Genomic DNA, 15,217 nt, shown 5'->3' with positions numbered 1-15,217 from the left:
TATCATGAGTCATTAAGGGCTTGTCAAGTGCAACTTGAACTAAAATTACTGTTAGCAAACACATGAACCAGATCTAGCTTTAAAACTGAAATAGCTGGGAGTTGAAATCTCCATGATCTCATGAGAGTCATGATACGCATGAACTCATCAGATTGTGATAGTCATGATTAACAACTGGTGTAGTATTAAGTTTACTCCAGCTTCTCTTGATATAAATTCTCAGAAAGAAAGCTTTTCTCATCCGACATCATTCACTAGCATAATAGCTGACTAATAGGCTCATTATGTATGGTTAGCCATACTAAACTTTCTTACCAGTAGATTGCAGGCAATAATTCTAATTTCAGAAGTGAAGAAAGTTGTAATGCATATTTTAGCAATTATTAATAATTATAGTATTCTCAGCGGTGAGGTCTTCATAATAAAGCTGTAACTTGCAAAGGTTGCAGAACTGGCCTGGGGATATAAACAAGATCCAACTACACCAATTTTGTGGTGTAGTTCTTATGACATTAGTGGGACAGAATTCATTATAATACAAGCCTTGATATTTATACGATAGGAAGAAGAATCTTCCCCCACCCTCATTTATCTTTACTATAAAGTAATACATGTTCGCTGGAAATAGGGTAACAGAATCAAATGACCTTTTTCTGTCATTTTTCTGTCATTCCAAGAGAAGTTTCAATCATCTTAAATTCAAAATAATTTTCCTTTTGGGTAAATATTGTAATTTATCTTCTGTTTGTAAAGTACTAATACCTTATGCACATAGTATTGGTTATATTGGCTTATTTTATATAAACAATTTGCCATTCATATCTGCCAAAAGCAAACTTTAGGAACTAACTGCTACCATTTAAATTTGGGTCAACATGTAAGGTACAACAAGAGTTACTTTGTATTCTTCTGTAACCTGCTGGAGTAGTTAGAAATGTGAAACATTGTAGAAGGTTGAATAAAAGAAGTATATGAAGTGGTATTCTCAGAAGAAAAGAGGTTCAGATTTTATTTCCCCATAGTATTTAGCATAGAAATGCAAATCTCCCATTATCCTGTCAGCTTTAGCAATATTTTTTGCAGGGTAATAACTACTCTGGGTTTATTTGCAAGACTTAGTTACATTGTTTCCAATACTTGCTCCACTTGTAATGGAACTTCCATATTCTTCATTATTTTCCAAATTGTAAATGTTCTTGGTTCTATTTGCAATGTAGATGTCAACTTATTGGTATATTTAAATTCAAGGCCTGGAAGAAAACATCAAAATGAGTGTGCTTATGGATTGAAGAACAGAAGTAAATATAAAATATAAGAAACAATATAAGATAGCACTATTTTAAAATAATGTAGCATTATGAACTTCATTCTTGGCTGCAAAACAAATGATTTTCTAGATAAAATGCCAATTTATTTTATGCTCAACTTTGCAAAAAATAAAACCAACTAAAGTTGCTTTTTTTAAATAGGCTTTTTTTCTTTGTACTTTGTAGGTTTACATAGTGAGAAGATGCTTTACCAATAATGTTTTTTGATATCTTGGAATTCAGCTTTTAAAATTTATAATTTTCTTTATTACCTCTATATATCTGCTCCCTCTCCGTGGCTTTTGTAAAACCACAGATTCACATTAACATCAAATTGCTATTTTCTTTGAAGAAAATATTAAGACTGGGAAATAATGCAACAAAAGGCCTTCATGAATAATTTACCTAAATCTGGAACAAAATTCACCTATTTGAATTTTAAAATATTTGTAAGATTTAGTTAAGATTCGTGAATATGGTTGAAAAAGCCATGGATTAAATATGATCTATTTTGAGAGGACATAAAAATTGTTATGTGATATATATATAAAACATAACTTGCCAATCAAATGTGATGATCTATTTTGAGAAGACATACTCTTATCTAAAAGAAGCTTATATAATTTGCACAAACCCATCTATTACCTGTTTCCTGTCAAAGGAATAAGAAGAAAACAGTAGCATAATGAGTATGATAGCCTGAGTGGGAAACCCAGAATAGATAAAATGTTTCAGTGTTCAGTATGATGTATACTTATTTAATTAATATAATTTGTATGTACTTTTTATTTTCACAGGAAATTTCAAAAGTTCATGATAAAAGCATTTGAAATTCAATAAATTCCTGGAAACAAACAAACAAATAAATATTGGTATTTTATATCACCAGGGAGAACTGACCATCTTGATATTTAGAGGAATGCCAAGCTAGATGTATATGACTCCAGTTGTTGGTAGAAACGCTTTGTTTCTGAGGCCTGCCTGATCTTAGTACAACATTGTGATGTGGGTGGACACCATGAAGTTTTGTTTATTGACATACAGCTATTCATTTCCTTTCTTAACTGAGCTATATTAATGGGCGATAAACAGTCTAAAGCATAATTTTTAAGGAGAAAAATAGTTATTAAGTTGGAAGATTTGAGTGCAAGACTTGTTTGACACATCCAGTATTTGATTATGTGGATGTTATCCATTCAGTCGTTTTTGACTTCTGGTTTATTCTATGGGCCAGGTCTCTCCACATCTGATCTTGCACTGCTTTTTTGAGTTTTTCCATACACTGGCTGCTATCAGCTTTGATGGTGTCCAGCCACTGTGTTCATCCAATATTTAAATGATAGTATTCAGTGGCAATGCTGTATCCTAATTTTCTAATAGAAATACAGTATATGATAAATGAACTGTCGACTCTATCAACTCTACTAAAATAGCTACAGTGATTTAGCAGTGTGAATTAGCATAGTGAACAGTTGGTTTTTCTTTTTAAAACACACCAGGATTCTGAGCGTCTAGCAGTTATCCATATTCCTGTGGCCTCAAGTTATTATCTGGATACATTTTCACATCTGTTTTAAAGTGTTTTAGAATGGATGTTGCCTCTCATTCCTAGCTAAACTGTAAATACTATACAGTAGTGTCGAACCCTGTCTAATCCAGGTGGTTGATGATTAGGATTGGGAGGGGTCTTGTAATAACCACTGTCATACTTGCATAATTTAGGACAATTTTGATAGTTCTTTGGTGTATTTTATTTCTCTTGTTTTTGTTTGCATCAATAGCATATATTTTCCAAAATACAAAGTGTAGTGTCAGTAGCTCTTTTTATTGGTGGATATTGCCTGCAAACAACCCTCCTGGTTCACAAAATGATTAAGCATAATTCCTTCTGGTAGCTTATGTTTAGTTCTACACTAAACGTGGGTATACATAGTTTTGACTAAGTCGGAAGAGGAGTCTTTACATGATATACCTAACCATGGAACATGATTTCTAACAAATGCCATTCTGGTTGCTTGTAGGAGAAGCCAGTTATATACTAGAAATATGTGCTGTCTTTAAACTGAAGATGTTTATGTATGCGTATGGCTTAGATGACAAACTCATAGTTAACCGTGTTTTCCAAGGTGCAATGGCTTGTTCAACAAACTATTGAGTGCCATTCTGTCTAAATCAAACTGTGTTTTTCATTTTTTGTGAATGAAGGCAGTGTCTAAAAATTCAGTGTAAGCAGAACGAGCCTCAAATCTCATTTCTCCAAGCTAATCAACACCCTCAGAGGTTTCTGATCTCCACCACTGAAAGCCATTAAGATACAATTATTAAAATATTGGACTGGAATTGGAGGTGACCCAGTTCAGTTCTTCATGGCTTGGATGACTTAGGACAGTTTTAGCCTAATCTATTTTTGTTTTAGTTTTGAGGATAAAATTGGTATGGTGATGAAAATAAGGTATATATATTGCCTTGAGCTATTGCAGAAAAACAGAATAATAAAACTGAATTCTAGAATGTAGATATCTGTAGTACTCAGCAGTGTCTCAATTAGAAGATTAATACTGAACTTTGGCTTGGTAACATTTAAATTATTTTTGTATTTTTATTCTCCCATTGTTGGGCACAACCTTCAGTAAAGAAATTGCATTGGTCTGATGAGAGTGGCCTTTGCTTCTGAGTGTTATTTTAAACACATTCTATTAAAATGTGTTTGAGAAGACAGTTAAAATTTAAAGCTAAAGTATATACACCTATTTTAGTATAATTACATATTAAAAACTGTGATCCCCTCTTCTTCAGAATCCGTCAGAATCAGCTTATAGGAGTCAGATAACTGGTTCCTAGGAAGGCAAGAAAGCTATTTTCAGAAACATCCAGCAATAACATTTTAAAACCCAGTTACTTGAACTTCCTATTCTTCACTCCTCCCCAAGGATAATCAGTGGAATAAATTCATTACCACAGATTCTCATGGGGTTTCTACAAGTCTTATGACTTAAAGAAGATATTTTTAGATTCATGTACAATGTTTAAATTAATTATTTGAAATACATTTCCCAAATATATGCCATATATTTCCAGGACAGGTATGCTTGCTAATTAGTTGCTAGAAAACAGAAATATTTGGGAAACTTGAAAGTACAGGTTAGGGATAGACTGTCCTGAAGAAAAAAAATCATTGTGTGGTTGCTAGAACTTGAAAATGATTTGATGGCACATAATAAAAACAAAATAACATCAAGGATTCTATATGGTATGACCTCAAACCTTTGATCCTATATAGTTCACATTCTCTTGCATATCATAATTACATTTGTTAGTGGAAAAAGAGCAACCGAGAAATTTTTTTTCTTACATTTTGTACATCTAGACAAAGTAAAAGCTAGATTCAAAGAAATATGAAATTTCTTTCATGGAATCAAGAGAGATTGAAGGTTCTCCCCACACCCCCATTCTTACCCTGCAATTTCAATTTTAGTATAGGATTGCCTATAACTTTTTAAGAAACCTTTGTGGGGTCCATTTAAAAAATAACTTAATTTTAAATTTTATTTGAAGTTAAGATATATCCTCAGCAGGTGCTTAAAATATTGATTTTGTGGAATCAAATTATTTTTTTTAAAATTGACTTAATCACTGTTTGAAACAGGAAAACCATAGCTGGATACTTGTTAAGCTGACCATTCCATAGTCATAGTTTCTTATTTGTCAGTGAACTAAAATGATCAACTGATTTGCAGGAGAAAGAACAATTTGTGGGAAAAGCATTGGATGGTGTAAACATTATTGGTCTGAGGTTCAATTTGACTTGGTCTATCTTGATGCAGCAGCACAAGCCAATGAGGAAGCAGTCACAGTTCGGCGTGAACGCAGCACATTTAGGCGTCAGGCAGTACGGCGCCGTCACAATGCAGGGAGTAACCCTACCCCTCCTTCATTGCTCATCGGCTCTCCCCTCAGGTATGGTATTTGTGTTCCACCGTATCTAACATGCATGCAGCTGATCACTGCTCCCAACTCCCAATGGTGTTGTAGGCATGCTTTGTTCTGCCTTCTCTCCTTACCCCCACCAATCAAACTCCTTAAGCTGTTACTGCATGCATTTGTGATACTTTTTCAATTGTGCATGTGTACACTAGGGTGTTCATTATTTCATCCATCTTTTCAAAATGATTAGTCTACTGAAAGTCATCTAAGACAGCTAACAAACTGATCTAAAATTAGCTCTTTCATTTAAGTTTCTAATTTTCCCCCCAATGTATTATTTTTTCAACATATATTCAATGTAGAAATGTCTTTAAATAATTCATGAGTTATCAGGGCAGAAAAAACAAAACATATTAAAGTAGTCTAATATTTTTGGAGACATTATAAGATATTCACCTCCATCTAGACTTTAAATGTAAATCATATAATTTTAAAAAAACTTAAGTCCATGTTTCTGCTTTAAAACCTGTTAGCTATTATATTTAATAAGCAATTTAATAAATAATAAATCTCAGACTTAATTGTAGTATAGATTTCATAAAAAATATTTTCTATTGTAAAATCTGAAATAAGTATTAGTTGTAATTGTGCAGCACTGCTGTAACTTCAATGTTTGTATATCACATATACAGATTTTCTCTTGTATATGCTATTGAATACACATAAAAACAATGTCAAGAGAAAAAAAATACTGGTGCCATGTTGGAAAAAATATTCAAATTCTAAAGCATCACGTGAGGTGCTTGGGATTTTTATAAATAGATCTATTTTCCAGTTTGGAAACCAGTTTGTTAGATTGGATGCCTATAGATAACCAGAGCATTCCGCACTTAACAGTTTCTTCTGGACATCCCTTTTAAGTTATTCGTGCGGATTGAGTGGCTCTCTGAACTATGTGTAATAGGCTGGCAATCAAATGGTGGAATCGGGAAAATTCAGTAATGCTATTCTGTTCTTGCAAAAGATAAACATAGAATTTGGGATTGAGAACTGCATGTCAAATCTGTAGATTATATAGTTAGAACCAGGGGGAATTGGGCATGATCAAAATAGAACACTGACTTATCTAACAGTGTTAAATCTATCTTATACTCCCATCAACTTCATGTTGTAAATTTATTTGCCTCTTTGTACTTTCCCACTTTGTCTTCCAAATTTATTTTTAACAAATTATGGAAAATTAGAGGCATCTAAAGAAGGAGTAGGGGAACCTATACAGAATGCTTTAGGAAGAAATTACATATGGTTCCAACACAATATAATATATATCTCAGGATAGATTTATGGAGTCCTTGGTGCTCTCTGAGTTTGGTTGTTTGTTTGCAGAGATTTCATTACTTGATTAAGTAGCACCATCAGTACTAGTGAATATGGGGTTTGCCTCCTGTTTATATATAGTAGCTTCCCTGCCAGTGTGATGGGGATGTGGTTTTCTCCTTGGTAGTTTTTTGATTAGGGTATTGTTTTCTGCTTAATTGTTTTCCTGATGTTAATTCCTGCTTATCTGGATGTTTTTGCTACAAAGAATATGTTTTGATCTTTTTTGTTTACTTCTTAGCTTTTTTTGTCTCTCTTGAATGGTATGTAATTGTGTTTTGTCTCTATGTGTCTGTTGATAGCTGATTTGTCAGAATGCCAAATTTCAAGGAATTCCTTAGTGGTGTTGAATTTGGCTTGGTATAGAATGCTCACAGTTTCCCAACTGAAAGTAGGATTAATACTGTCTGTTAGTTTAATTATGAGATTAAGTTTTCATTTTGCCTTCTGATTGCTAGTTGGTGTCCTCTCCTAATCTTCTGCCTGTCTTGTTATAGTCCTTGTACTGTATGTTGTAGATTACTTCTGTTTTCTTCTTCTTGGGCTAATGTGTCTTTTGGTTTATTTAAGATGGGGGGGGTTGGTTTGTGTGCTATGGTGATATCGTGTAGGTCCAGAACTAGGAAAAGAATCCACCACTTTCAGGTTTTATAGCAGAGACTATAATACAGTATCTAGAAACTAGCACTTCCACACATACAATCAAAAGTATGGATCCAGTATGTAGACGACACCCTTGTCATAATAAAAAAGGAACAACTAGAAGACACATGAAACAAACAACATCTTCAAAGGAATAAAATTCCACAAGGGAAGAAGAAAACAACACACTATATAGTGTGGATATCAGCAGCAGCAGAGGAAATGATGGCAAATTAGAAATACAACTTTTATCAAAAAACAACCCACACTAATCATTAACAAAGTAACAACCCAAACTCCCTAAATATGAGCTGGGTAAGCATATTATTCAGATGAATATAAACACACTGCAGCAATACGTCATTTCAGAAAAAGAAAACCTATACAACATCATTCAGTGAAATGTATATTTTTTCAACTTTATCAAAAAGTCCCTGGCCACTCAACCCGCTGCAGCACAATCAACACAAGTGATGAAAGGGCAACACTGCAATACATAAAAAAATCTCAGAAGCAACCAACAGATGATTGCAACTACATGGCATCACCATAACACAGAGACCTACTAAAGTCCTCCAAATCATTCTAAACCAAAAGACCCAGTAGTCCCAAGAAGAAAAAATAGGATCTCTATAACATACGGTGCTAGGATTATAACAGTCATTATGTAGGACAGACAGGCAGAAGTCTCGCATCCATGAACACCAACTAGCAGTAAGAAAACTAAATGAAAACTCCTTAGTCTCACACACGTGGACAGACTCAACCATGCTTTCAGCTGGTAAACTATGAGCATCCCAGACCAAGCTAAATCCAGTAATCCTAGGGAATTCTTGGAAACTTGACATTCAGATAAAAAGTATTGGTATTTACATAGTTGAACCCAAGACTGAAATTCCCTACCCCCAGATACAAAGTAACAAGCTACAGTTCCCACCCCACAGAAGCTGTCAGAAATCACATCCCACAATTAGCGTAAAGCACAGGCTTTTCCCTCCGGCTCTTCAGCCCGCCAAAACCTTATCAACAATATCCTTGAGTTCCCACACTACTGCATTTGTTATGCCTAGATAAACCCTCAAACATTTACCCCATCCCCTCTTCTACATCCTAAACTCTAAAACAACAGAAAAGGCACTTTAGAAGCAAAAGTAAAATGGCTGCTGAATCTCAGTTGTCAGAGCGTGGACATCCATTGTCACAGCGTTGACACAGGGTTTAACTGGACACAAAATCAAGCAGAAAAAAACATATGCAAGCAAACAACTGAGTTTAGAGAACCACCAATAATTCTACCAAGGGTTCCCATGCCAAAATGAGGTTCCCTTGCCATCATCATTTTTCCTCTGCACTTGAGAATTTTATGAAATGCATCAATGGCCTGATTAAAAATCAGTTATGATACTTTAATAAGATACTGAAATAAAACCAATAACAGGAGCCTTGGTGGCGCAGTGGGCTAATGGCTCCTTAAGTAACACCAGCTGCCTGCAATTAGTGCAGGTTCGCATCCCACCAGGCTCAAGGTTGACTCAGCCTTCCATCCTTCCGAGGTAGGTAAAATGAGGACCCAGACTGTTGGGGGCAATTAAGCTGACTTTGTAATAATGCCGCTTGGGGGGGCCCAAAAGCCCTAATAAGCAGGCATATACATAGAACGAAGGCTACTGCTAAGCACATTGGTTTGTGCTTAAATTGTAAGCCGCCCTGAGTCTTCGGAGAAGGGCGGGATATAAATGGGATTAAAATTAAAAAATTAAAAATTAAACATGCAATAATAGTATAAATGTAACAGTACACAAAATGTTTTAGAACAGAACTGTATAATGCAATCCAAAATAAAAAATGCACAATTGTGCATAAAATAAGAATGCTTGTCATTTTACAATGTAAAGTGAGTATGCAAATATATTTTGCATACACATCAATAGCCTGTGAATGAATTTCATGTTCCACAAATGATCTGTATGTTGACTAATAGTCATTAGTTGAATAGTATTGGTAAATTTCCTCCTTTAAGATTAAGTCGTTATTAAATACTTAATAATTAATAACATTGGAATAATTTCTCATATGGAAGTACAGAAGAGAACAACAAATTTATTAGTTCCTAAATCTGTCATTTAATCTTGATTATTCAGAACTGTCTTGAAAGCAATCCAAACTGGATATGAAGTCATAGATAATTCAGTGAATATCGATGAAGCATTCTAAATTTTTTTTTGTCAATATTAGGAACATATTTTGTAGTTTTATATTTTAATATTATAATGTTTAACCTCAACACCCGATGCTCTAAAAGAGGAAAAAAAGAAGAAGATATGTTTAAGTGATTGTCCAGAGAGCTCTAGTTATTGGGTGGCGTGACAGTATAATTAAATGAAATATTCTGGGTAAAATTAGTACTGTTAAAATTCTAATGAAAGTAAATGTTTTACATTTTTTATTCTGAAGAGTATAGAACTAGTCCTATTTTCCATGCTGCTTTGTGTGTAAGTGGAATAAAATTATACCACTATGTCCTCCTTTTGCCTATATAATCTTGATAAAAAAAAACTCTTTCGATTTATTCATCATGATACAGGTAGTCCTTGACATATGACCACAATTGAGCCCAACATTTATGTTGCTAAGTGACAAATTTGAGTTTTGCCCCATTTTATGACTTTTCTTGCCACAGTTGTTAAGTGAATCATTGCAGTTGTTAAATTAGTAACATGGTTGTTAAGTGAATCTGGCTTCCCCATTGACTTTGCTTGTCAGAAGGTGGCAAAAGGTGATCCCATGATCCTGGGACACTGCAACTGTCATAAATATGAGCCGGTGGTCAAACATCCGAATGTAAATCATGTGACCATGGGGATGGGACAGTGGTCATAAGTGTGAAAAGTGGTCGTAAGTCACTTTATTCAGTGCCGTTGTAACTTCAAATGGTCACTAAATGTTGTAAGTCGAGGACTACCTGTATTCCACTTGCCAATACAAATGCATCTTCTATGGTACCTAACTGATTTTAAATTTCCCAAATTGAAGTAGCCAAAGTAGAAAGTGTTACTTGTACTGGTAGAAGTCCACACGAAAGTACTTGCAGAAACCTATGCAGATCATCTTAGGAAAGCCGGGGAAAGGCAGGAAAGAAAAGCATACTCTTTAAGCCTGTGCAATAGCAAAAACATAAAGAGAGGAGCCCAGACTGACTCCCCCCTACTTTACATACGATAAGGGGAAGGGAGGAGAGAATTCAGCCCTTCAAGGTTCTTCTACTGCAGCCTACATAAATATAGTCCCAGTCAGTTTTTTGGAATCTCTTTCCTGATCTGACCTTGATCTGATCTCTACTGCTTCATACAGACCCATAATTTTAATGCGAATCCATTTACTTTATGTGGATAGTATTTTCAGCAGTGGGCTGTTCCATCGCAAAAACAGTCTACCATATTGAGCTTCGTCAATATGACAAAGGCACATGTTTGATACAGCTTCTGTATCTTTTAGACAACCGTTGAATCCCAAAACAATGAGATCAGTGTTCCATTTTTCTCTCTCTTATTGCTAATTTTAATTTAGAACTCACGTGGAAGTTACGCTGTTCTTTTAACAATTGGAAGTTATTGACCCCTCATCTTTTAAACATTCCAAACTCTTTTTCTGATACATTAGATTAGAACATTCCTCAATAATAAACTAATGAACCTCCAAATTCAGCTGTGTAGTTGATCTTTCATCTGAATGTATATGTATTTTTCCTTGATATCAAAGAATTGAAATCCAGTTGTAAAATTTAGGAGTCTGGAACAATTTCAGTAACAATATTGTCTACAACATAAAATGACTCCGTGGCCTATAGGAATTCTCCCAAAAGCCCACCTATGGTATGTGATCTCCTGTACAGTCCTTGAGGCAAATTTGGATTCCCAGCTTAAAGGACAATATAGATACTACAACCTAAATTTAGATGGACTCCTAAATACTTTATCAACTTAGGGAAAAATTGTCTGAGCTCATTTTAGCTTGTCTTCTGTAATACAATTGTAACATTCTTTAAACTTTTGTTAACTTAAAACTATTTATGAACTCTGTTGTATCTTTATTTGAGGTAGCTAGGCTTTATTGTTTTTCCCCTTAACCTGTGAAACAGAATAAAAACAATTACAGACAACCCAGAAATAAAGAACCAGACACACGGAAAGCTGAATTCATCTAAGGCATATCATTTGTCTGTCAAGCCAAATACTGGCAGTAACTGCTTTAAGTAGGAATTTCCCAGCTCTAACTTGTTGGAATTTAAAATGTCTAGAGTTGCAGTTCAGCATTACTTTTTGTGGGGCATCCAAAGCCCAGCTTATTTACATTTAAAAGGGCATTATCTTATACAAATAGGAAAAAAAAATTGTGGCTACTGCTAAACCATCAAATAACAATGTTTTTATGGACCGTGGAAACTAACACTATTCTTGCTGGCTTGCATGTTGCATGGTGATATTTCTTTTCGTGTCCATTGAAAATGCAGAGCTACGTGATACTTTCTGTGGAAATAGTCTTCAACAGCATTTCCTATCCCATTATAATTTCTCATATTTTGTTGAATATATTTTTAGGGCTCTTTTAATAAAGTTCATGTCTGAAACTTGTAGAATAGGTGATTTATTAATTTGTAATTTTTGTGCAACAGAATGGAATATCAAAGGCTTGAGAGTAAATGATATTTATTAAAACTAATTCCTGAACACTTCTGCTAAGTAATGTGGCAAAAAAAAGACTAAAATCCATGACTAAGTAGCAGGAAAATTTCCCAAAGACTACCTATCTTCATTTCTGTAAGAGTTATTTCATTTTGATAAATTTTACTTTTGTGTGAAATGTATTTTTTGAAGTTTGATGTTATAATAGACTATTTTGGTATCAAATTTGTGTTTAATTCCCCCCAATGTACATAAACATGTACATTTTTTAGAAAGTGATAATGATAAAATATACACTAACATTAAATAACTTTTCCATTCTTGTATTTGCATGTGTAGATATTAACATTATATTGTATAAATTTTTAAAATGTAAAATATTTTTTAAAAGGAACTAAATAATTCAATTCTTTAAGCTTCATATACTCTAAACCACCACATCTGTTTCTGACATGAACTGTTTGCAGTAAAAAAAAGTATACTCTTATTTCTTGGTTAGGACCCATGTTTTATGAATATGGAGCAATTCAACAAGGCCTTTAAAAATCCAATTATAGTTCTAAAAGTATGGCTATCTGTTTTAAAGGATTGTAATGCAATGTGTTAATCAGTTGTAGATGTTTCTTTAAAATATATTTTTGATGTTCAGTTATTAAATTATTTTACTGAAATATGATAGTAAGATTTTTCTAAGAATTAGAATAATAGTAGATGTAGTACAAATAGGGACGCGGTGGCTCAGTGGGTTAGGGCGCTGAGCTTGTCGATCAGAAGGTCGGCAGTTTGGCGGGTTGAATCCCGAGTGCCGCGTAACAGAGTGAGCGCCTGTTACTTGTCCCAACTTCTGCCAACCTAGCACATAAAAATGCAAGTAGAAAAATAGGGACCACTACGGTGGGAAGGTAATAGCGTTCCGTGCGCCTTTGGCGTCTAGTCATGCCGGCCACATGACCACGGAGACATCCTCGGACAAGCGCTGGCTCTTCGGCTTTGAAACGGAGATGAGCACCGGCCCCTAGAGTCGGAAACAACTAGCACGTATGTGCAGGGGAACCTTTACCTTTACCTTAGATGTAGTACAATTTTAGGAATTATACATATTGAAATTTAACAGTATCTATTGGATGTATTGTATAAGTATTACTGGTTGACAGTTTTGAAGTTAGAACTATTTTTTCATAATTATTCTTAATGTAAATTCTTCTGTAATATTTTCATGGAACAGATCCTTTGAATCTATTACCCAAATGCAAAGTTTTTGGACAAACCAGTTAACACATAAAGAAAGCCAACCAAATGTCTCAATTTCTTTTGTAAGGAAAAAAAATGTGAAAGAGTTCTTCGCAAGAATCAGAGAAAAAATTAAAGGTTTAAAGTCTAAAATGCAGAAATACTGGTCAGATAGTTAGATATATGAACCAAGGAGAATATAAACTATAAAAGAAATCAAGAGAAGACATTATATGTAGTTCAGGGTTGAATTATGGAGCCCTTGGTGATCTCTGACCTTTGTTGTTGTTGTTTTTGTAGACTCTTCACTACCCAGCTAGGTAATATCAGCACTGCTAACACTAATGATGTAACTAGTTGGGTAATTAAATTTATGAAACAAATATGAATAAAACTTTTTATGGATCTCTTAACACTCATTTAAATATTGCTTCAATTTTGTGAGCAATGTGAATTTATCAAACTTGATCCTTTTTTCTTAGAATAATTCTTTTCATCTGAAATGTTATGTGGATAAGGAGTGGAATTACACAAGGACATTAAGAAGCTACTATTAATAACTAAGCATTTATGGTTTTATTGTTCCCATCAGTAGATTGCTATTAGTCATATATAATTTTTTTTCTGTTGGAATTAATATTTTTAAGCTAATTGTTTTAAAAAATTCAAGATTTCTTTGACATAATACTATGCATTGTAGAAATATAGACTGTATATTCTACAAATAATTGCATTTTTATTCATATGAAATTAATAAACACAGAACAATGATACTTCAAGGCACAAATGCAGATTGCAAAACTGAGCCAACCCTATAAAGTTATGTAGAAAAACAGAATATAAATTGAATAAATAAATAACTGTTATACATTTAGAGATTGCTGCACGTTCATTTTAGAAATACTTCAAATTTTATATCTTCAAAATGAATACCTATGCACATTTATAAGTTTCACCAGTGTGATTGTTACATTGTAAATTTTATGAAAGGTTCATATCACACTGTTTCTTTCAGGCATATATAAATACATATGCCCATTATTAATTTACCAAGAAGTAACAGTGATTTAATTCAGTAGCATTTAGTTCAGCTGTAACATATATAATTTCTGCCTTATTCTTAAAATGTGCTATACAGATAGGCCCAGTTTAAGAATGAGTTTTGTTCCCAAGTTGAATTTGTATGTAACCTGGCACAATATTATTCTGTATTAAATAATATTGTATAATGAATTTGAACCATTTAACTTGAATCACTATGTATTTAAATTCAATTTTGCTACAATAGGCTCTGTTCTTAACTCTGGGCTATCCTTATATTGCAGGGGTGTCAAACTGCCAGCCTGCGGGCTGGGTGCGTCATGCGGAAGCCGCGCCCACCCCATTGCTGGCAATGGCAAAACAGTCCCGATACGTTGCGTGACGTCACGTGACATCGCGAGTTCGACATGTCTGTTATATTGGGATAATCTTAACCTGGGAACTTGCTGTATTGCAGTCATAATATACTAAATGTACTAATATTGCAGTCATAAGTATGACTTGAAAGACTGTACATAATCTTATTGAGTGTGATTCCTATAGTTACATGTAAGGTAGATTGCTATTGTTTTATGCTCACCAAAACCCAACTAAGGTTAAATAACTAAGGCTACATAACTATGATTGTAAGGCACAATTTAAATTAGATTTAGATCTGTTGGTAGCATAGCAAATATCTGCATGCAGAATGGGCTTATTTCATAGTACATCTAATTTTTCATATCAAAATTTTATTCACCATTCAGGAAAACTGTGGGCTTTATGTAATACATAAATAATTTTTCTTATTTTTATCTTTACCACCATGTATACCTCTGAATTTGGCCTGCCTTTTAAACAGAATACATTTGAGGGGAATGTAGAAAAAAAAGGAAAATTGGACATGTACTAATAATTTGTTTTCTTCAATATAAATAGATAATAAATTGATTTTTAATGCAACAAATGTATGTTGTTATTTTTAAATTGAGTTGAGCAAAGCAACTGCATTTACTCCTTATAGTCTTTTCAAAG

General features: G+C 33.9%; 1 protein-coding gene across 1 annotated transcript in view; it reads left to right on the top strand.

Moving 5' to 3' along the window:
• PCNX1 (pecanex 1) overlaps window positions 1-15,217 on the top strand; it is a 106,171-nt gene that overhangs the window by 33,077 nt on the left and 57,877 nt on the right. The window contains exon 7 of the mRNA XM_083350565.1: window positions 5,132-5,264. Coding sequence (XP_083206691.1) covers window positions 5,132-5,264 — 133 coding nt within the window. The remainder of the gene's footprint in view (window positions 1-5,131; window positions 5,265-15,217) is intronic.

The sequence above is a fragment of the Vipera ursinii genome (genome assembly GCF_947247035.1).
Source record: "Vipera ursinii genome assembly, chromosome: 1".
Classification (NCBI taxonomy): Eukaryota; Metazoa; Chordata; class Lepidosauria; order Squamata; family Viperidae; genus Vipera; species Vipera ursinii.
This window is presented reverse-complemented; position numbering and strand designations above follow the sequence as displayed.